Source organism: Gymnoscopelus braueri, assembly GCF_963280865.1.
Source record: "Gymnoscopelus braueri genome assembly, chromosome: 5".
NCBI lineage: Eukaryota > Metazoa > Chordata > Actinopteri > Myctophiformes > Myctophidae > Gymnoscopelus > Gymnoscopelus braueri.
Window position 1 is genome coordinate 32,428,096 of NC_137606.1, and position 23,847 is coordinate 32,451,942.

General features: G+C 40.7%; 2 protein-coding genes across 3 annotated transcripts in view; both read left to right on the plus strand.

The window, feature by feature from the left end:
- The first annotated feature begins 286 nt into the window (after positions 1 to 286).
- Positions 287 to 17,242, plus strand: gkup (glucuronokinase with putative uridyl pyrophosphorylase). Its single transcript, XM_080428065.1, has 23 exons — positions 287 to 433; positions 2,258 to 2,364; positions 3,128 to 3,172; positions 4,277 to 4,430; positions 4,946 to 5,017; positions 5,840 to 5,928; positions 6,704 to 6,860; positions 7,027 to 7,104; positions 7,522 to 7,613; positions 9,234 to 9,339; positions 9,756 to 9,835; positions 10,075 to 10,143; positions 10,248 to 10,308; positions 10,586 to 10,602; positions 10,720 to 10,777; positions 10,910 to 11,002; positions 12,473 to 12,533; positions 13,002 to 13,115; positions 13,900 to 13,957; positions 14,435 to 14,503; positions 15,170 to 15,233; positions 15,454 to 15,525; positions 16,907 to 17,242. The coding sequence occupies exons 1-23, from the start codon at positions 377 to 379 to the stop codon at positions 17,003 to 17,005; spliced, it is 1,872 nt and encodes a 623-aa protein (XP_080284191.1). The 5' UTR covers positions 287 to 376; the 3' UTR covers positions 17,006 to 17,242.
- Positions 17,243 to 18,757: 1,515 nt separating this feature from the next.
- Positions 18,758 to 23,847, plus strand: part of ubash3bb (ubiquitin associated and SH3 domain containing Bb) — a 50,493-nt gene continuing 45,403 nt past the window's right edge. For both annotated transcript variants that reach the window (XR_013933135.1, XM_080428019.1), the window contains exon 1: positions 18,758 to 19,008. Coding sequence is in view for 1 of the 2 variants with exons in the window: in XM_080428019.1 (XP_080284145.1) it covers positions 18,875 to 19,008 (134 nt within the window). In the remaining variant the exon portion in view is untranslated. The remainder of the gene's footprint in view (positions 19,009 to 23,847) is intronic.

Genomic DNA, 23,847 nt, shown 5'->3' on the forward strand with positions numbered 1-23,847 from the left:
TTGACCCCTCACATGCTACTTAAAACAGAATTAAATTTAGTTTTTTTCCCCCGCATAAGGTTATGGTGGGTACCCAAACTGTCAGCAGCTGTCAAAAATTCCCCTAGGGAAACTGCATTTCAGTCTAGATGTGTTACTAGACACTTTTACAAACACATTGGTGAAGACATTTCTTGGTAAGGAATTTATTCCCAGATTCTTTAAATATCCCCTGACTACAAGGACACACTGGCCCTTTAAGAAAAGGGGGCACTGGCTTTCTTGACGTCACTAGAGACTAGAGTGAAGTCTTTTCATTCCGTATTTCGTGTCCAGAAGATACAAGATATACAAGATACAAGTAAACACACTGTCAGCAGCTCTCAGGTCCTGATCAATGATCTGTATATTAGTGGTGGCCGGCCACGGCACCCTTTTGGAAGCCCAAATAAAGGTACGTTATGGACGGTGGTGGAGGCTGGGTGCAAAGCTCACATATTAGAGCATAGTGGTGTTAACGTCCGGAGCACTTGAGGTTTGTTATTGTTACACTTCCACTGGTGTAAAGTAACTAAGTACATTTACTGAAGTACTCTGTACTTAAGTACAATTTTGAGGTACTTTTACTTTACTTGAGTATTTCCAAATTTCAATACTTTTACTTCTACTCCACTACATCTCAGAGGCAGATATTGTACTTTTTTGCTCCACTACAACAAATATTTGAAAACTTTAGTTTCTTTGTAGATTTGTATTTACATTATCCACTTCAACCCTATTTAAACTATTTTCAAAATATTTTACCAAATACATAATACCTTGCTTAATGAGTACCTTTGCTTTTGGTACTTTAAGTGTATTTTGATGCCAATACAATACTTTTGTATTTTTATTAATTACATTTTGATTATTGGACTTTTACTTGTAACAGAGTGTTTCTGCATTGCAGTATTGATACTTTTACTTAAAGGTAGGGTAAAGTGATTTTCTTTTGTTAAAATAAGTGTTAAATAGCTTTATATTCTGATGGTACTCATTGCTAGAGAGTGTTTGTTCAGTAACAGGAGTCTCCATGTCTCTCCAGCTCTTTAATAAACAGAAAATGCATTTTCAGGTCAGGATACCAATTTTATCGAATCAGGACAGAGAACTCAGACAGGATACAGATGAAACAAGCGTGATGACAAAGAAATGAGCATGCAAAATTGGAACTGGAACACTATAAAAATGAAGCTGATAAATGGGTACTCTCTCCTGATTGGCTGAAATGGTGTCACCTACCTGAAAATGTATTTTCTGTTTATTAAAGAGCTGGAGAGACAGAGAGACCCCTGTTGAACAAACACTCTATGAGTACTATCAGGATATAGTGCTTTAACATTTTAACCAAAACTTTTTTGTTTTAACCAAGAAATATCACGACACTTACCCTACCTTGGCTTTAAGTAAAGAAATGTAGTACTTTTCCAACCACTGGTTACAGTTCATAACTTCCTTGAATAGTATCCATTATTAGGGTTGGTATGTTATAGAGAAAGTACAACCCCACATTAATATCTTCTACTAATGTTGTCAGAGTACAAAGTACAACTATATGGTTATGTAATGTTTTTTCTGTTGTTGTTAAACAGACTGAAGACAAATATCCCCTTGGGGACAATAAAGACTTATTATTATTATTATTATTATTATTATTATTATTATTATAACACCAGTGTAAAGTTTTGTAAAAAGAAAGAAGTAAAAAGTAACGTGGCAGACCGTTCAAAACACCTGTGTGCGTGTGCGTGTGCGTGTGCGTGTGTGTGTGTGTAGCTGTAGGCTAGTAACTTCAGCTGCTCGCTGAAGCAGCCCTAAAGCCTTCTTTTCAATGTGCATAAACTGAGATGCAACTAGTACTGAATTACAAGCTTATAAGAAGCACAGTGGAAACAGGAAGGGGAAGGCGGGTTTACAATGTAGATCTAGAATAGGGCCTGTTCTAATTCCACATTGTATAGCATAACAATAATTACTTTGTCATGATTAGCCTATAATAGGCTTATCATGCCAAAGTAATTCAAAACAGGTGGTCCCTTAGCCTTGGATCAAGACTGTCATAGATGTATTTTATTCTGACATTCATAGATACACAAATGTGATCCAAGGCTAGTGGTCCCTCAACTCCAGTGGCCACACATTACCATTATTCGTATAATTACATGTAATATGTAATATAACAGTATGGTGAAGCGCAGTCATTTTTATTTTAAGGTCACGCCATTCTCTTCTCTCACAGAACGATGACACAGGCCTGTACGGCCACCTGGCCGGGGTCCCTAAGGCCCTGCTTCCTGGGGTAGGAGGAAAGAAGATACTGGACTTTTGGTGGGAAACTGTCAATACGTACGTTCAAGCGGCGAGTGCAGATTGTTGTACTAAGCCATTTATTTTCATTTGCTTGAAAGATGCTTCATGCTTATAGCATATTACATTTTGGTGGAATTTTTGCCCAACTCCGTCTTGTTGCAGAGGTTGAATTCTACTGAATTCCCATGTCTATATATAGAACTAACATCAACACCATGCACTTCCATTTAGAATGGCTAAAAGTTGATGACAAAATGACTGCTGCACTGCTACTTCCATCATTTTGGTACAGTCAGCTGAAACACAATTTAGAAGTCATATACAGTACATATACCACTAGACAGGCAACACAAGGCCGGTTTTCACTTTCTAAGGCAAACACTAATTTCTTGAAGTGCACAGTAGAGTACAGAGCAACGAAAACATGGAATTCCTTGCCCCTGCTAATGACCAAATTGATAGAAATACCTGGGAATATATTTGTAGGATGTCAAGCAGTCTCAGGTGTTTGCCATATGTGTTAACTGTAACCTTTAATTGAAGTACTCATTGTGTAGATTTTATGCACTACTATTGTTAATGCATTTTTATTTGTCTACATAAAATGATTATTTACGTATATGGACTATAATGTAAATGTTCTTTTCTTGTTTTTCAAATGTATGTTTTAAAATGTATGTATTGTTTTTATGTGTGGACCCCAGGAAGACTAGCTGTGCTGTAGGGCACAGCTAATGGGGATCCTAACAAATAAACTAAATACTATACTGTACTGTACGCCTCTCACATTTCTCTCCAGGCGTCAGCTGTTCACTGATGTCTATCTGGTCACGAATGCAGACAAGTGAGTAGAACTGCTCATTAACCGCACATTATTTACAAACAATCCATGATATCGTCGCTGAAATCTCATTATGTCCAAAACCGTTCCTTTTCGGTTGGAAAGGAATTGTTCAGAAATAGTGAAAAATTGCCGATCTACAAGCTCACAATGCGCCTCGCATAGTGACGCTTTGTGAGGTTGTAGATCGGCAATTTTTACTACTTTTGCTTGACACTCATGTATGGCGAAGTAGGGCATTGATGAAAAAACATAACATTTTCAAATTTGGAGTTACAAGGTTTCTGCCTGTCAGCCACGATATTCAGTTGTCACTGATGGTGGAAGGGCCTTTCTTTGCATATTCTCTGTTCTCTGGCTCCCCTCCACATGGGGCTTTGACCCCAACCACAGGAGCAGCTTCTTGTTGGTGTGGTGTGTCTTTTGCTCAAAGGCACCTCAACCCATCTGAACCAAGGGTCCAAATGGACCCTTAAGAGGTCTGTAACTGAGAGTGTATAAATGCCTTACAGGACCATTTGGTTCCATTTGTACAATTTGAGTTAAATTGCCACTGAGGATTTTACAGTGTAGATTGTGGTCCCAGAGATACAAATTTGTATCAAATGGGGGTCCGTGGCCTAATGCATATAAAACTCGGTGTCCTTGAAATTCGAAATGTTGAGAATCACTGGACTACTACCATACTGGAACCCCAATCTACACTGTATTTTATTTAACTCTCAGAATTACAGACCCGTAAGGTTCCATTTGACCCTCCGTGGTCCTCAGGAATACAAGAATGCTCGCCCCGGGGCAAATGCGGCGACATCGGAACGGTCGCCACCAGGTATTCCCAAAAGTTCCTAAAACCTAACCTTAATCTCAGTAAAAACTATGCCTAACCCTAAATGTATTCCTAACCTTAATCTCAGTCAAAACTATGCCTAACCCCTAAACGTATTCCTAACCTTAACCTCAGTAAAATGAATACAAGAGTACGAGAACCGCTGGGGGCGAGCGGTCCGCGGAAAAAAATGGGGGCGACTCTGTTTTGGGGCGAGTCTTCCAGTTACGGTCCTTGGACCCAAACAGTGTCTTAGAGATGATGCTGTGTTATTGTTGCAGGTATAAGCACTATGAGCGCTGGGCGACAGCCAACGACTTCCCAGTGGAGAACGTGGTGAACGACGGCAGCACCACGCTGGACGACCGCCTGGGGGGCGTGGCTGACCTGGAGCTGGCCATCCGCAGCCGCAAGCTGCAGGATGACATCATGGTGGTACGGTCTGCTGTCTCTATGGCTCTGAGGTTCTCTGTGTCTCTCTCTCTCTCTCTCTCTCTCTCTCTCTCTCTCTCTCTCACACATTTTGTTTTGGGAGGATGATGTCACACCGTTTGTCCAAAAAACGTTACTTAAACGTTAAAGAACTTGTGTTCCAGTGGATCAAATGTAGTTATTATTTAGTCACAAGCTCTTGTCAATACTTGTTCAATATTTGTAAAAACCCACAGACATGCTTAACCACTTTCACTTTTAAACAAAATTCTAAAATAGGGAAAATAGATTTAGGCAAGAAGTAGGACATTTATCTGTGGAAAATAGGCTTTCTGCCCGACAGCGACATTTAGTGTTGTGTGTTGTTTTGTGATGTTATGTTGTAATGGTGTTGTGATGTTATGTAATGTTAAATGTTGTGTTTAGTGATAGTGTTATGTTATTGTATTGTGTTATGACAGTGTTATGTTGTTTTGTATTATGACAATGTGTTTATGTTGTATTGTGTTGGTGAGCAGATTGCAGGAGACATGCTTTGTGCAGACCACAACTTTGACATCGCTCAAGTCATACGCTTCTTCAGGTCAAAGGTAGAATTCTCATTTTGTTTGTTTTGTGTATTTTGTCAAACGTGTTTACATTGTGCAGTACAGGACAAATTAATGAACATGATAGAAACAATATGGCAGAAAACTGAACATGTGTGTACAATTAGAGGAAGATTTTCTACCAAAATTCTACTGTTCCAAAATCAAGTCACCACGTCACCTGGCCAATCCGTGAAGCCGACGGGTTCGGCTGGCCAATCCGGGAAGCCGGTGCCCACACCCATCCCAAACACGCGGGATTCGGCATGTCCTCTACATTCACGTTTTTTTGGTTCTAGGAAACCTCTGGTCCGAGGTTTCCTAGAACCTCTGGTGCCACTCGGCACTGCACACCACATGGTCATATGGCGCACGCTCTACAAGTTTTAGGTGGTCTAAATACTGCTTCCCCACGTTTATTTTTGGTTTTAGGGACAGAAAGCAGACTTTTCCCAGATGACATGAGAGATCTGGATGGTTCACTTTATTGTACAAGATCAGACATGTATTTTGGCCCTAAATCATTCAAAGCGTCATAGACCATCATCTCATTCATCTCTAAACAACCAATTCCAGGATGTTTAGGATGCTGGAAATACATTTACAGAAATATGTTCCTACATAATAATAATAATACATTTTTGTATTATTGATTTCCATTTGCTGTATGGATAGATGCACTGTAAAGTTCAAAGGGTTATCCATTTGTAAGTCTGAGAGTCTGTCAAATCTAACCAAATGGACCCTTATTTGTACACACTCTCAGAGTAAAAATAACGCTGAGGATCTTACTGTATAAATGGTGTGTTATTGTGTGCTCTGTAGCCTGGAGAAGTGGCCATCTACTATGAGCTTGAGGAAGGAGAGAAGAGCAGCTCCAGGGGGATTGTGGAGGTCTGCCCCAACACACACAGGTCCGAACAATTAAGACCTGTGTCTGATAAGTTCCGATCAATTAACACACACACAGGTCTGATCAGTTAGCTAGTATTTTATTTTATGAGGTGCATTCCATTCCATTCCAAAAAAAATGTCATACAGGTTACAGTAAAAACATACAATTAAACATTTAAAGTAAGGACATACTAATAAATAAGATTAGTAAAAACTGGAGATTGCATTAAAAGCAAAAGAACAAAATACAATTAATCATCAAATCTGTTATATAGAAAAATATAGATACTGATGCAGATAAATATAGATAGCGATATAATGGGGGGGGGGGGGGGGTTCTAGGCCTTTAAACAGGAGTGATGTAAGCTTGTTTACTGGTTCCAGTCAAAATCCTTGAAGCAGCATTCTGTACAGCATGCAGTTGCCCCAATATTCAAGCTTGCTGTTGTAATTGTATGCATTAGTGTCAGTTGGAAAGAGACAAATATACAGTTTTAGAGAGTTTATAATTTGGTCAAATGTAGGTTTAGCTAGAAAGGTTAAGCCTGATGGCCAATCCACAAGCTCACAATGCGTTTGTGTTGAGATGCGTTGAGAGCTTGTGTCTCGTGTCGGCACGCGATAACGTCGTAAGGTATAAATGAAGGTTCAGACAGCTTGCCTGGTATATGATATTATTATACGTACAGTATGCAAGTTTAAAATTTGCTAAAACATTGGATCATAGGTGATGCTGTGTAAATTGCACTTTGCATTGTAGTCACATTCGGTCCGTTTTCTTTGGTTTCTGATCAGGGTAACCCGCTTCCTGGAGAAGCCCAAGGAGGGCGTGACAGCATCCAGATTGGCCAGTGTGGTGTTCTACTGTCTCCGTAGCAGCACGTTACCATACATCTCTGAGTTCCTGGCTCTGCAGCCGCAAGCCAAAGACAGGAGCTTTGGCCGATTCTGGGTTTGTAAACGGAACATTTCCCCCATTCAATACACTTTCTGCCCCCCATATGAGGTCATATGACTAGTGAATATATAACATGTACTCCACTTTACCTTACAGTAATAATGACTATTAATCAAAAATACTAATAATAATTGACTTCCTGTGTTTCCTGTCTGTCCAGGAATGGCTTATAAATGAGAGGCAGCTGGAGGTGTTTGGGATGAAGTTACCTACAGGTTTCCAACTCATTGGGCAAGTGGTCAGTACCTTTACTCTTGTTTTAGAATTTACTACTACATTGTAAATAGCATGAAGTTTCTACACCGTGCTTTGCCATTTATGTTTCAATGCTTTCAAATCACAGTCAGAAACATGACGTTTTCCATTCGTAAGCAATGAAATGAAATGGAAATAGGTCTATGTGCAGTGGAGTGGAGTTGGAATTGGACAATTATTTGCAAACGCATAAATCTAGGACACGTGTACAGATTATTCAGGATTTTATTTGTGTTGATCTGAGCGGAAATTTAATTTTCCATCCCTCTATCCCCTATTCATCTACAGTATTTGGTCTTGCTCAAGTGCACTTAAGCAAGACAGACAGACAGACAGACAGACAGTGTGTTTACCAGTTGTTTGACTTTTAACTTCTGGTTGTTTTGTGTTGCCCTGGCAGGGTCTCTCAGACTACACCAAATGGCTCACTCATTACTCTGCCAAGCAGCAGAACAATCCTGCTAATCCAATCATATGTCGATCATACGCCAGGTAACACATCCAGTCATCGACACAACATGTACTGGAACATTCATACAGCATGATGGAAATCTATTGGTCTATATACCGGAAATCTACTGGTCTATTATATACACTGGTAAAATACTGGTCTATATACTGCATTTACTGGAAATATACTGGTCAATATTCAGAAAATATCCTAGTCTATATACTGGAAATATTCTAGACTATATGCTGAAAATATACTGGTTTATATGCTGGAAATATTCTAGTGTTTATACTGGCAGTACTGCTTTCTCATTTGAACACTGGAAAATGTCCGGGGAATCAGGTCGGGACATTGTCCGGTGTTGGAGTTTCACACACGTAGCAACAAGAGAATGTCCAATTCAGATGCATTCACACATGAAGGTAAATAGCCCGTTTGATAAGGTGAGGGGCGGTGTCTGAGTAGTAGACGCACACATTAGCTACTCCCACTTAAACATAACAGCGTGAGTAAGATGCGAGGATCAAATGCAATAATTTTTTTACTTCCCTCCACAGAACATGACATTGAATTGCTTGACATGCGGTCTGATGCACCCATACAAAACACAAACGAAACATCTTTCCTACCATAGTAGGCCTAAAGTAGACAACGAGCTACAACCTACTGTTCATCAAAACGAGCGTCCTCTGAGCTGGAAAAATAACATTGGTCTCTATGTACAGACAAGTGCACGTGTAACTCGTTGTCTACAATTGATAAAGAGAATTTATGTTTTGTTTCACCATTTCATGGAAGTACGATCAGTGAATATTTCCAACTCAAACGCTAATAAAAAGAAGAACGAAACTGGATTTCAGTTAACTACTGTATCTCTCTCTCTCGCTCCATTCATCGAAAATAGACGCGCCATCAACACGTCCACTCGCTGAATGTAAATTCACCGGACTATCACCGCTTCCATTCACACATTGAGACGTTTTGGGCTCAATCGGGCATTACCCGGACTTAACTCAAGGATCCTGCCAGCATAAAGTCTGTTGCATGTCCGATCCTACTGAGCCGGAATATTGCGTTCATACATACAGCCCCTCCGTTTAAAGTCTGGAAAACGTCCATAATATAATGCATGACAGAAGATCAGGTCTGGGTTCCTAAGGCGGTCTTCTGCTGTACAACAGGAAACGTAGCTCCGTCACCTCACACATCCAAACTGGTGCCAAACACCTTACCATGTACTCCTTTGGAGCCCACCAGCAAGGAAGAGAATGGCTAAAACAGGATCCTCATTTCACCTGCCCGAGAATTGAGACAAACTAGGTCACTACCGGTCTGTTCTCACCTTACCAGACATAATCATTGTATCTCGAGCCTCAAGACATTTCGGCTCACTGGCACACTTGTGCTAAAGAATGCTGTGGATTTTTGCAATCCAATTAGGAGAAAATAAAGAATATTTACTATTTTGTCTGTCGAACTGGCACGCGGGGGAGCGCAGTCAACAGCATGGTGGGGCATTGCATTGGCTTTTTGGCTTTTGTCAGAACGTTCTCCACTGCACCTGGAAACTGGTGCAGTCTGTTCAACTATCCAGCCCCACACACTATTATCAATGTGTTTTCAACATGTCAATGCTGATATGGTCTCTGGGTTCTTCACAGGGTGGGACTCATGGGAAACCCTTCTGATGGATTCAATGGAAAAACCATCGCTATGTCCATCTGCAACTTCTGGGCTGAAGTTACCCTGGTGGAGAGCCAAACTCTGGTAACACACACACACACACACACACACACACACACACACACACACACACACACACACACACACACACACACACACACACACACACACACACACACACACACACACACACACACACACACACACACACACACACACACACACACACACACACACAAACTATTCTAAGCACCTTTAATTGACTACATTGATTCATCCTATCTGTCATAACTTTAACTTAATCTTCATTGTACTGCAGAATACTAATAGCAGTGTAGCATAATGTACTTCAACTGGAAGGACTTACTTGTGTTTCTATTCTTGTGAGGACATTTGGTCCAGCAGTGACACACAAACCGGTTATGAGATATAATGTAAAGAAAGAGAGAGATTTTGAGATATCATATTCTGTAAACATAATGGATGTATATGTGTTCCAGGTTCTACTGCCTCACCCACTCAACGACCCCACAGAGTTTGGAAGCCTGCAAGATCTGTTCTTCATCAGCCGCAAGGAAGGGTGTGTACACTACACAATGCACTGATGTACCACCATGGTGCCTCTGTTTCTTCACTCCTTTACTTTAAATTCACAACTTAACCTAAGGAATGGGTTGCTTTTTGTGTGGTGGAACAGTGAAGAAAGTGTGCAGTAACTGGTGTTGTCATGGTGCTGGTGAGCAGAGAGTGAAGCCTACCAGAAACCAAGTCTATTCCAATAATCTACTATAATTATAAATCAATGTAAATCTATTTCAGGTACCTGGGAGGTCTGAGATTGCTTCAGGCTACCTGTAAAAAGTTCTATCAGTTTTGCTTCAAACAAGGGTAGGACTGATGACACTTGGCTCTAACATGAATAAATACTGGCCAGGAGTTTGATATTTCTCATTGTTGATAATCTAAGTAAAATACAATTTCCTCTGTCTCAGTATTACTTTGACGAAGCAGAACTTCACGCTCAAGTACGACACCAACATTCCTAGACAAGTGGTGAGGATCTGAGAAGATGTTAGTCAACACAGATTATAGCCCAATGAATGAATTAAAGATTCAATAATTGTATGAAAGAGACTTTTGTAAATATACATGAAAGAGGCGTTTGTAAATATACCACACACAGAGGACTTGTCCTGTAATTATTATTGTATTAATATTATTATCATTTATTATTATTATTTATATACTTTTCACTGGTCATTGTTACAAGTACTTTTCTCTAATCATCAATTATTTGAATCTCTGTGTTTTTCTCTCTGTTTTGCTGCAGGGCCTCGCTGGAAGCAGGTAAAGTTGACTGTTGACTTTGTAACTTGCCTAGATTAACCAAGGCTTGGGTTTTTGAAGCTACATATTAAAGACTATTTCAAGTTAACCATTTCATTTTAAAATCTTCCTTTGCAGTGCCATCGTGTCAGCTACCCTGAAGTGTCTTATGAAATTCTACAACATCACAGACAGTGTGAGGATGTTGGACTAGTTCCCCAAGTTCTATTTATGCATGTGTGTTTTTGTCTCTGGAGCATTCTAGAACAACAACAAAATCTAAACCAATCACATTCATCTGTTATTGTCACGTGTTGACATGTTCTAGGACCTCCCTAAACCGATCAGAGCCAACTTCATCCTTAACGTGGAGACGGATGAGCTGTTCATCACAGCGGGCCTACAGGACCGAGTTGTGCAGGTCAGCAACCTTAAACTACGTGTGGTGTTGTGTTGTGGTGTTCACCAGTGACCACTTGCATAGTATCTATTCAAACCTTTCCTAACCTAATTCTATCATCTATCTGATGTAAAACTAGAGAGTTGTGCTCAGTGGCGCTCCAATCCCCTGCCCTCCCTCCCTCCATCTTTCTGTGTGGGTGGGGCATGTGATGACAATGTTTTGTGGGGGTGCGCTTTCATGAAAAGGCATGTGACAATGGTCCACCATAAGTTTTATGATAAAGGATGCAGATTGTCAATTATATTTGTACAGGGACGGCATGTGAACACACATCAGCCCAGGAATTTAATTCACATAATGATAATAATGATAATTAGGGGTGTGCCGATATATCGTCCCGCGATATATCGCGATACGTTTTCGTGACGATATCGTTTTGGGCAAAAAAATCGTTTTGATTATTATTATTTTTTTTTTACAATAATAATAATCAGGCATGCAAACAGCCCCGAGGTGAAAAGGGTGACAACATGTTTTTTTCAGGTCAGGTGTCACACTATTGCCCTATTTGGATTCAAAACGGCTATTGTAGCTGAAAAGCTACAAGTTTGCATGTCTGAATAATGCAAAACAGATATATTTGTTTGCATTTGCTACCCCCCCCCCCCCATATATTTTCATAATAAAAAAGTGCCATATATCGTATCGTATTGATATCGTATCGATGTCGTGAGCCCAATATCGTATCGTATTGTTTCATGAAATTAGTGTATCGGCACACCCCTAATGATAATAAGTCGTAGTTAAAGCATGCAGCCAAAACACGGCAATCAGCTGATCAGTCAATTTATGAAAGTAATACAAACTAAAGGGACCAGCATGACAGGACAAGTCCTCTCTGAGTGTGGTTTGCACTCTATACACTGTCCATAGTGCACAAGCGTATGAAATAAATTCATATATATATATGTTTTAAAAGACATTTTGGGGGCTTTTTCTGCCTTTATTCAGCTATCTTTATTGATAGATGAACAGTGACTGACAGGAAACAGGGAGATAGATGGGGGGGGGGGGTGACACGCAGCAAAGGTCGTCTGGGATCGGGACTCGGATTACCAGCCTAGGTGCCCAGACGGCTATGCCAGCCGCCCGGGCCATAAGTTCATATTTTGATATACTTCTACACTATCAATGATCTACTATCTATGATCTACTATCTAGATCTTCTATCTGCTTACATGAGCCCTTTAATAACACTGGAACATTGAGCTATTTTATACTGTATGTGTGGTAATAGTGTGACAGTGCTGACCGCTGAGTTACTTAACCTGTACCAGACCAAGACATCTACTTCCACATACACACATATGCAAATATAGTATAGATAGTGATCTACCTGTATGCATACTAATCTATGATCTTCTCTCTGATTTGCATTGTCCTCATGTTGATGATGACAGAAAGTCATCACTGCTCTGCTCTTTACAGGTGTATGAAGGTTTGGTCTACATGGATTTCAGCAAGCCGCTAATGGATGAAAGGGGCTACGGTAATGCTGTTACAGCTGTACAGCCCACCCAACCTGCCAAACATTCTCCTTCACACATCACACCTCTCTCTCTGTGGTGGTAGTGCGTGGGCTTGTCTCAGCACATCACCGCCCCTCCTTTCACTCATCTCACATCCTGTTTCACATCAGAAATAAAAATGAATATTCTTAACTCATTAAGACCTGAGGCGATTCTTAAAAAAAATCTAAATCCTAACATTTCTTTGAAAAAAATGAAAAAAAAAAATGTTCACGATTTTTCTAAAATAGCAGATATACAAGCTCATAGCTTGTATACCGAGTGCCGCGCTATGAGCTTGTATATCTGCTATTTTTTTTTTTTTTGAATAGCCAAAGAAATCTAAAGTGACACAGATGCGTTCCAGGTATTAATGGGTTAAACCTGTGAAATGATGATACCATGGGTGTTTATTTTTTTCCCTTTGTGTGTTTCTCCGATATCCTCAGGAGAGTACATAGACATGGACATGACGAGTCTTCCCCCGTTCTGGTTAGCGTATCTGAGTGACCCCAGTGACTCCGGACGCATTCACAGCAATGTCCGGCAGCGTTGGCTCAGTGGTACACTTCATCTGTTCACCTGGTTCACAGACACATTGGCCTTGTTTCCTGCTAGCAGGACAATCAAGGCCACATGCATTCTATCTGCTGCTGCTAGCCTGGTGCCTGTTTGCTTGCTAATTACTTTCATTTGTCTTTCGTTTTCCCGAGTCACACATCAACCACAAAGTCAGGATTTCTGTCTGTGACACACACTGCCAAAACATTCTGTGAACCAAACGTGGGTTGTAGGACACTGATTGAAAAAACGTGGCTTATTGAAAGGCTGAGCGATGACAAAAAGTTTAATTGATAAATTACATTTTCTTATGCACCTGTTGTCTTGTAGGTGTGCAAAGGTCTTATTAGTTTTTTACTGCTTGACATCTTCAGGAACATACAGAGTAAAATACATTTACTCTGTAAAACACTTTTGGAGTTTACAGAGTACACTTTTGGGGTTACAAATGAATGAATTAGCACAGGATTTTTCTATGTGCATTTCAGCTGAGATGAAAACACATATCAATGCTGAAATGCCATTGAGCAAGGCACTGAACCCCAAACTACTCAAGGCAGGCACATACGTAGTAGTGCAGACACCCTGTGCTATGAAAATATTTGTTTTGGAGATGTGTCTCTGTGATGAACACATGGAAGGACAGATTTCAGTTACATCATGTGAAATTACATAACTATACTTAACTGGATCTCTTTCAGTCTTACATGGCTAGCTGCTTTCATATGGAGCCAGCAATTTGTCTGTGTCTGTTTAACTACTTGTATCTTAACCTCTCTTGGTCAGGGGAGCCTCTGGTGGTTGAAGCCATGAAGTCATTTGCTGAGCTCACCGATAACGCCAGGTTGGTTCTGAGCTGTTTGGATCAGTTCTGTGCTATTTCACTACACATGAGTGAAAATACTGTGGTGTACATTCATAGACAAGTGGTTAATACCAACCTATCCAGACCCCCATGTTGCAATAGGATTGCTTCTTGCCTGCGCCACTCCTATGTCTCCCTTTTAGCTTTCTGACATGTAGTAAAAATGTAACAAACGCACCTGGGGCTGAAAGTCCTGCATCAACATTTCTAGTTCTATGCCTCTCAATTGTGACCTTCATCTTTGAACTTGTAAACCTGAAAGTCAATCATTTCTTCAGGGTAGCCTATCATTCTATCCTATTATGTTTAGCAAATATCTGCCCACCTGTTCCCATTATCTTTCTACGAAACAAACAGACAGACAGGCCTGCCACGCATTGCTGCGCACAATAACATAAAAAATACAACGAGGAATGAAGCATCTCCTCTTGTTTCTTTGGTGTCCTGGCTCTACAGGGCAGCTCTGCAGGCCAGAGACTGGAACAGGCTAGCCCAGCTGATGGACCAGAACTTTGAACTGCGGAGGTAAGCAACCTTTTGAGTGTGCAGCTGCTGCAACCACTTGAACCTTAGCGTCCCTATTCGGGGGCGAACATACAGTGAAAATATATTGAGCGAGCATTGCGATAGTTCAGGCAGGCACAACAATCAGGTATTTCTCCACACTCAGCCTCACTATCTTCCTTCATTCTCATCTGCTAACAAGTTAATACATACATACAGTACACCCATGGTGCTTCTCCAGGCTCAGCTCTCTCAGACTCCCTTCATTCTCATTCGCTAACACATACACCCTCAATCTATTGGTTCATTCAAGGCAGTTTTTTTAAGTTAAATGTATGTTTCTGTGGATTGTATGATGTTATATCTATGTATCTCAACTTATGCCCTTGAAGTGTTTAATGTTATGTTATGCTCATGCAATAACTCTGTATCGTATGCTCTGCTCCAGGGGGATGGTGATCTCAGATTCTGTATCATGCTTGCGCAGATAATCTGTAGTATCAGAGGAGCAGAGTCACACCGCCAAACTGAATGCAATAAAAACATTGCATTTTATGTTTCATTCTAATGAAAGTGTCTGACTGAATTAGTGTAGTGCGAAAACAGGAGGGGGATCCAGTCCAATCATATACATAGTGGTTAAACTAACAGGCAAATGTACTGTTTGTGTTACGATTGTTTTTACAGGTCTGTCTACACAGACGATTGCCTAGGTCCTGGAAACCTCAAGATGGTACAATTGGCCATGCAGGTTGGTCATTTGTCTGAGATCTTACTGTCTTTTACAGTACTGCTTCAGTACTTGCATGTCCAACAGCATGCATAATCCCATACAGGAAATAAATGATATATAGTTAATATGTTTCAAAATGTTTTAATGACTATGATATTTTTGAGAGTGCAAAAATATATCTAAAATATATTCAAAGGTTTTTGTTCCAATTTTCTAAGGCTATTTCTCCTTTCTGCAGTTTGGTTCGGCTGTGAAGCTGCCAGGCAGTGGTGGGGCAGTCGTGGGATTGTGTCTGGACCAAACTAAACTGGTAAGTAAGCCACCGGTACCCTGATTCATACTTTATCGTATGACTGTGTAGAAATTAACCATTACATTGGCTAGCAACAGAGAGCTGCCCTATATGTTCCTGTTAGCTCAGACATTATTTATGAACATTCTCTTCCAAAACTAGAATCCAGAAAGCCAAGACTCTACAGTAGCTATCCAATAAATAATGCTTCACATGTATTTGTAAATATAGTTTAGACTTTTAGTTTAGATATTGTTGCCATGTCAGCTCTGAACAAATAGTTCTCAAATCAGTTTCAAAATGTTGCTGATTCATGAGCCCTTTAGTAACACTGGAATATTGTGCTGCGTTATACTGTTTGTGTGTGAATTGTGTGACATTGCCGAGTCACTGCTGCCACCTATACGTTGTTATACCTTTGAATCCGGGAGCCACCTCTGTGTCTCATCAGTTGTTGCTATACATATAGCAACATAATTTTGTATTCATTTTTTTAGTAAGAATTTGAACGTTTTCAGAAAACTTAGGTCAGGTTTTAGAAGGCGTTTTTAGAATCGGCCTCAGGTCTCATTGGGTTAACTACAGTATAATCCTCAGACTTCCAGGACTGTTTTCCATTCTTACCAGGAAGTTAATTACATTCACCTGGTGGTGTCTGCGTTCCACCGCGTCATCCCAAAACCTATACCACTTGTGCAAGGACGCGCTGTGATTGGCCAATACGCTTGTGCAAGGACACGCTGTGATTGGCAAACGCTCTCACCAAAACATGATTTACTATATTTTCCATATTGGTACATAACTCGAACGGCTCTGAGTCGGCCCAAGCGAAATTCGCAACGTTCGGCACGGCAACTCGCTCGCTTTAGCTCGCTCGGTGGTGCCTCACGTGGCTCAAGTTAGCTTGAGACGGCGCGCCTCCGTAGCAGTCAAAAACTATACGGGCTAAAAAAATAGCCTGCAGTTGTTGTGGCCAGAGGCACTTCCGCGTTGGCCACAGAAGGGGGGCGTGGTTATAGCACAAGTTGTATTGGCTTTAGTATGTCGCCGTTCCACCTGTCTCAAACTTCCTGGTTGGATGGACAACTAAACATTGTGGGATTACCCAAACCATGCTGTATATTTAATCTGTTTGATGTGGGTGTATATTTTGCTTCTGATTGGCTACTTTAAAGACACCATCCACCTTGGCTGTGTAGCAGGGCACTTATACGCCCTTATAATAGAATCATTGTACATAGAACTCACTAGAATCAGATTAGATTTGTAGTTCTAATTTTAATGTATTACTTTGTGTGAGAGCAATCGGCCAAGTCAAATTCCTTGTATGTATGACCTTACTCTGCATGGCCTGCCAATTAACTCTTTCTGATTGTGATTCTAATACTTTATCCACTAGGTGGCGATGAGACAAGCTTTCCAAGAGGCAGGCTATGTGTTCTGTATGATTGTTCCATATAATCCATCTGCCAGCACTTCACCTCATCATCACAGTTGAATCAATCTGCCAGAGATCAGGGATATAGTGATAGATGACGTGAACAATATGTTTATAATCTATAATATATGACATATCATCAATTAATTATTTCTCAACACAGAGACATCATTCCACATGATTAAATCATGTGGAAGAATCTGTGTTGATTGTGTAAGGGTTGAATGAATGTGGAATGTAATGGTGTTTTTTTAGATTGAATGTGATTTCTATACAGAATAAAGACATTGTACTGTACAGTGTCGTTTATGATGTGTTTTTTGTCATCGTTTCACAATGAAACACTCACTGTACCATAATTAAACACATTTACTTCCAGATGCATGCATATGCACAAATACACATTCAAACATGCAGGTTTATTTGTGGGGACCATCTGAAAATGTCCATTGGCTACTGTATTATTGCTGATAATTAAGTGTTAATTTATCCTTGTTAAACTCATAGAAATGTGTACACTTGAGAGATTTTGAGAGATTGAGAGATTTTATTCTTTTATGTGGCTGTGGCTCTAATTCTAAAGTATAAATTGACCATAAATAGCCCCTTGGTGGTGTGAGTGAGAGACATTTAATGTCCTCACTTTCCATAAATCTCTCTCTCTCTCTCTCTCTCTCTCTCTCTCTCTCTGTCTCTTTCTTAAAATGTCTATCCTTATTGTGTGATTGCATTGTAGCTGGGAGGGAACTCGTAAAGATTTGTCTCTTGCCTCTTGGTGACAAGTTTCAGATTTTTGGTATGGTGTGTTAGGTATGGGCATTAAGGTTTTCAAAAACCATCGCAAACGAGTTGGGCTCGCCCGGGTCGCCCCCTAGTGGTCTGTTTCCAATATTAGATAGGTCAGTATATGGTTGAACTTGAAACCCATAATAATTTATACAATGGATTAAATAGCACACAAAAAATTTAGGGAAATGTAACATCTGGAAGGGAATCATTTTCAAGATGGTGTCCTTGATGGCTGCTGGGAGCTTAAAGGGATACTTCACTTTAGGGCCGGGGAAACATTTAAAAAATATATTAAAAATAAATGAAAAAAGTTATGGAAAATTCATGGCCCCCTCACGCATTAGAGTGTCCTACTAATGTGTGAGGGGGCCTTTATTTTGCCATAACTTCTTTCATTTTTTTTTAATATATATTTTTTATGTTTATTTTATGTGAAAGTGAAGTATCCCTTTAAAATCTCATTCATTAATCAACCTAGACCTTTTGTCTAACCAGTGGTTCACAAAGTGGGGTTTCAGGGCTCAAGGAATGTGATTGAATAATCTGTGTATCAAATTCAAGATGGTATGGTGTCCTATAGCTGGGAGGGAATGTCAAAAATCATAAAGATTGTGGATTTGGCAATAAATAATTAACTGATTGTAATTTGACTGATTCAGTCACAAAAAAATGCTATCAATTATTTGGGGTTTCAACCATACCTATACCTATCTAATATTGGAATTATTGCAAACGGACCACTAGGGGGCGAGCCCAACTCGTTTGCGATGGTTTTAGAAGACCTTATGCCCGGCCATACCTACACCATACCAAAAATCTGAAACTTGTCACCAAATCTTGATGATTTTTGACGAGTTCCCTGACTTCCCTCCCAGCTATTTGTGGTCCTCTCTCTCAATGGTCGAATGCTGCGTACACGTCACGTACACGAACACCAAAAAATACTGAGCATGTATAATTTGACGTTTCCTTTTCGGGGGGCGGGGACACTAGCAGCACTATTGGCCACACAGCTGCGTCGCGCTGCGCTGCGTTGCGCTGTGTGTTGTTGAGTCTCCTCCTGTACTGTAGGCTGATATTACTGTACACCGATCTCCTCTCATCTATGAATTGTTCCGTAAATCAATGGAACCGTGAACCATGGCAGCCAAGGAGGACCTCTACAGTAAGATCATCCCGAGGAGACTGAGGCACAGCCGACCGGGAACTACTACTGTGAAATGTGGATCCAGTCTGGACGTCCTCTTATCAATGGGCTTCCCCAGAGCAAGGGCGTGAGTACAGAATAACCCAACGACAGGACATCACATTTGGGGATTTTGAATTGTTCCAACAATTTTACACTGTTAAGGAACCAGCGTACATCAGATATAGCTCAGATCAGCTAAGTCTTGTACTGTATGAGCTAAATAACTGTCATCATTATAACGGGTTAAATGCACTACACACAGCCACAGATTAGAACGAACACCAAAACGCTCGCCCCAAAACACAGTCGCCCCGGGGCAAATTCGGGGTCCTTGGAACGGTCCCCACCTGGTATTTCTAAAACGTTATCTCGGTAAAGTATGCCTAAATCTAACCTTATTCCTAAACGTAACCTCAGTAAAACTATGTCTAAAACTTAACCTTATTCCTAAACGTAACCTCAGTAAAACTATGCCCAAAACCTAACCTTATTCCTAAACGTAACCTCAGTAGGCTAAACTATTGCCTAAACCTAACCTTATTTCTAAATTCTAACCTCATCCTCAGTAAAACTTTGCCTGAATCTAACCTATTCCTAAACGTAACCTCAGTAAACTATGCCTGGTACCTAACCACCTTATTTCTTCTAACCTTATCCTCAGTAAAACTAGTCTATGCCTAAATCTAACCATATTCCTAAACGTAACCTCAGTAAAACTATGCCTAAACCTAACCTTATTCCTAAACTTAACCTCAGTAAATATATGCCTAACCCCTAAACTTATTTCTAACCTTATTATCCTTAGTAAAACAAATACAAGCAGCATACAAGAACCGATGGTCCGCGAAAAAGAATGGGGGTGAGCTGTTTTGGGACGAGTCGTCCGGTTACCACAGTCACAGCTTAGAACACCTCTCCCGTACCGAGAATAGACATGTTTAACATTTGTGTTGCAAAATATAGGCATTGACCAAATTGTATGGGCTAATTTAGCCTATATTTTGCACCTTGGAAATTTTACTTATTTTTTATTTTTATATGGGGACCTAGGCAGACTAATCCCCCCATTAATCTCCACATATTTCTGTTAGTTTGTTATATTTTGTTAAGTGGAAACAAGACTTCTTTTCAGGAGGCTACTATGGTCTTGCAGAATCTCCACGCATCCCTTTGCCCGTTGACGCTTGTAGGCTTATAGGCTACGTTATTACGCTGCCTGCGGATGCAGATAACGGTTCACGGGTCTTTATTATGGAACGGCCGCTACTTTGTATATTTGAATGAGCAATTGTTATAGTTTATCCGTATTATTTATGAATGTTGGTGGTATTTCAGTCCGTCGCACAATGTCTGGACTTGTCTGCAAAACTTGAGAAGATAAAGATATGAGAGCTTCATATACTACTGCTTTAACTGGTGATGAATCGGAAAATTGGAGTCAGGAGGGAGCATGAGTTTCATAACTCTCTCTCTCTCTCTCTCTCTCTTTATCTCTCCCTCTCTACAATATCTATCCCCCCCCTCTCCTCTCTCTCTCCCTCTCCCTTTGTGTGTGTGTGTGTGTGTGTGTGTGTGTGTGTGTGTGTGTGTGTGTGTGTGTGTGTGTGTGTGTGTGTGTGTGTGTGTGTGTGTGTGTGTGTGTGTGTGTGTGTGTGTGTGTGTGTGTGTGTTGTCACAGTAATCAGCACCAGTCACACTGAATGGGGGACTGTCTTGTGTGTGACTCTGGTCAGCACAGTGAGTTCACAACTGTTGGTGTGTGACAGACGCCTCACTGAAGGCCTGCACCAGTGGTTCACAAAGCCAGGGGTCCTTGAGGGGGTTCCAGGGGGTCCCCAGCAAAATTAGATAGCTGATATACAAGCTCATTGTGCGCTGTGATGAGACACACTGTGAGCTTGTAGATCTGCTATTTTGAAAAAGTCTTGAAATCATTTTGAATATTTAAATATACAAATACATATTAATGTGAGGGTCCTTGACATGAAAAGGTTTGAGAAGCAGTGCTGTGTAGACAGCAGATGGGATACAGTCTTTTGCATGTCTGAGTGCCAGCCAGTGGCTCTGTGCAGGTCATGTCAAAATACAGTAGCAGTTGACAATTTGTGGTGTGTGTGTGTGTGTGTGTGTGTGTGTGTGTGTGTGTGTGTGTGTGTGTGTGTGTGTGTGTGTGTGTGCGTGCGTGCGTGTGCGTGCACATGTGCTTCACTCAGAGGAAGTCTGCTGTGGTTTCGCTGAATGGACACAGCAGGGCAAAGATACACCCCCGCCCCCGGGCTAACCCTCCGCACACGGTTCCTTAGAGAGACCGCAAGCTCTTCAGACAACAAACCCATGAAATACCCCCACTGGCCCACAGCCCTCTCTGTGTGTGTTCTCACTGTCTATTTCTCTGACCTACTCTCTTTCTCTCTATCTAAAGCATTGACCCACTAAATATCCTGACCGACTTCAGGTCGCCTGGTTCTGTTCTAACAGGATTATTCTTATTCAACACTCCACACAATCCATTGTTTTGGTTCAGGCGGTCTCTGTCTTGTTTTGCGGTCTGAGGAAGAGCTAACCGGCTCGAAATGTCACTTTTTTTGGTGGTAATAAACCCATTTATTTTGGAGCATGTGTTTTAAGAGCGAGAGGTCTTAAGCGAGAGGGCTTCTCATGGTTGTGGGGAGAGATAGCACATCCCCGCACTATGGAGCAGAGGGTCGGGTCCGGGGACCCCCGCGAAGCATTCGCTGGGGGTCCGACCTGCCTACATGCTGTGAATCACAACAACATGTGTGCGCGTGTGTGTGTGTGTGTGTGTGTGTGTGTGTGTGTGTGTGTGTGTGTGTGTGTGTGTGCGTTGTAACTGACAGGCAGACATCGACTGATACTGTAGGAACACACATAACTAAAATTCTGCCCAATATTTTGTGTGCGCACATCCCCGGGTATGGACTATAATAATAACAATAATGCTGATCTATTGGCTCGCCACCATATGAATATATTGGAAGGGGTCCTCGGGGCCCAAGGACCCCTTCTGCACACATCCCCGGGTACGGACTAGTAGTTATAACAGAGGCAAGAAGAGGTGTGCATAGATGAGCCACGTGGTTCATTGCAGACATTTGACTCTTAACCACCAATCAACAAAAGCAAAAGCCATTATGTAACTTTTTATCACTTAGAGTTTCCTTCCTCTATATGCACTATACTATGAGGTCTGATGGTTGTGAAAATGAAATCCTTATCTCATACCATTGTCAATACAGTATATGGCATTGTACTAGGGCTTTCACGACTAGAGATTTTTACTGGTCGACTAATTTGACCCAGTGGTAGTCGACTAGTCGATATTAAAAAATATTATTATTATTGTTTTATTTTGCCATTGTTTTAATGCCATTACTATTATTATTATCCTCCTGACTTTATTTTTATGTCGTTTTAAGGGAAGCACTTCTGGCACAGCAGCACAGAAGCACAGCAGCGTCTTAGGATCCTCAAAAGGGGGTTATTGCCCAATAATAGGCTATACCCCCTTTTGATAAAAAATAAAGGCAGGAGGATAATAATAATAGTATAATGGGCCATTACTATGGCATTAAAACAATGAAAAAATAAATAAAAACATAAACTTATTTTCTTTTCCTTTTTTTTTAATCAACTTCGACTAGTACCAACAAGGTTGACTAGTGGTTATACTAGTCGACTAGTTGGTGAAAGCCCTACATTGTACATTGTCAATATTGGCCACATAGTTTACATTGCTTTAGTTTTGAGATATTCAATAAATGTTTACAGAATGTTAAAACTAAAACTGTATCATTAAAAGTTGCTAGAATTTGAGTTTAAAATGCATGCAAAAATAGTTCCTTAACTATTTTCCAAGGTGTATTACAAGTTGTCTCAAGTAGCTGTAACTTATAAAATATGATAGATAAAACAAATGGTGAAATGATTTTCAAAAGGGTGAATTACCTATACTGTACCTGTACTGCATTTTTAAACATTGTCTGCTACACACACTTACGTCAGCTAACCAATCAGTGCAAGCTGAAGTGCCACTGTGAGGGCACACCTGATAATCCAGCCCTCGGTTCGATTACCTTAAGCAATATGACAAATGCCTGGCTGATAATCTATTACCCATTCATTATCAGCAATGAGTTATTTTGAAATGCATGGCACCATGTTGGCCAATGGCCAATGGCCATACACATGATGCCCTGCATCAATATGTTTGTGTTTTTTTAGTTTTTTTTATCAAGGCACCTCTACATATTCTGTCTCTAACATTGTTCATTCAGACATCTCACCACTGTAAATGGATAGTTTTGCTACAAAGTCTCAATTTTTAACCCATTAAGACCTTGAACTCATCTGTGTCGCTTTAGATTTCTTTGGCTATTCAAAAATAGCAGATCTACAAGCTCATAGCGCGGCACAGAGTGCCGCGCTATGAGCTTGTAAATCTGCTATTTTTGAAAAATCTTGAAAAAAAACGTTTTTAGATTTTTTTTCTCCAAAAACTGTTAGGATTTAGATTTTTTTAAAGAATCGCCTCAGGTCTTAATGGGTTAAATAACAATTGCATAGCTAGATGCGAGGTAGTTCGTTAGCATTGCCCCTTTGCATCACTCTTAACCTACATACAATTAACTATGTATCACCCACAGTGGGAGCTCTGGGTTCAGTCCCTGGCCGAGTGGTGCCCAATGCCTCCCTGCTTAGCACTCAGCATCAAGGGCTGGACTGGGGGTTAGGGTTGAGTGGCTGCGACATCCTAGCGTCATGTCCAGGGGGGTATACTTGTGCATCATGGCCGGGGATGTACAGTACAGTACAGTACAGTACAGTGCTTGTACATCAAGCCACCTCACACACACTACAGAAACATTGGTTCCCAACGCTATCTACATACTCACAGTTACTATTT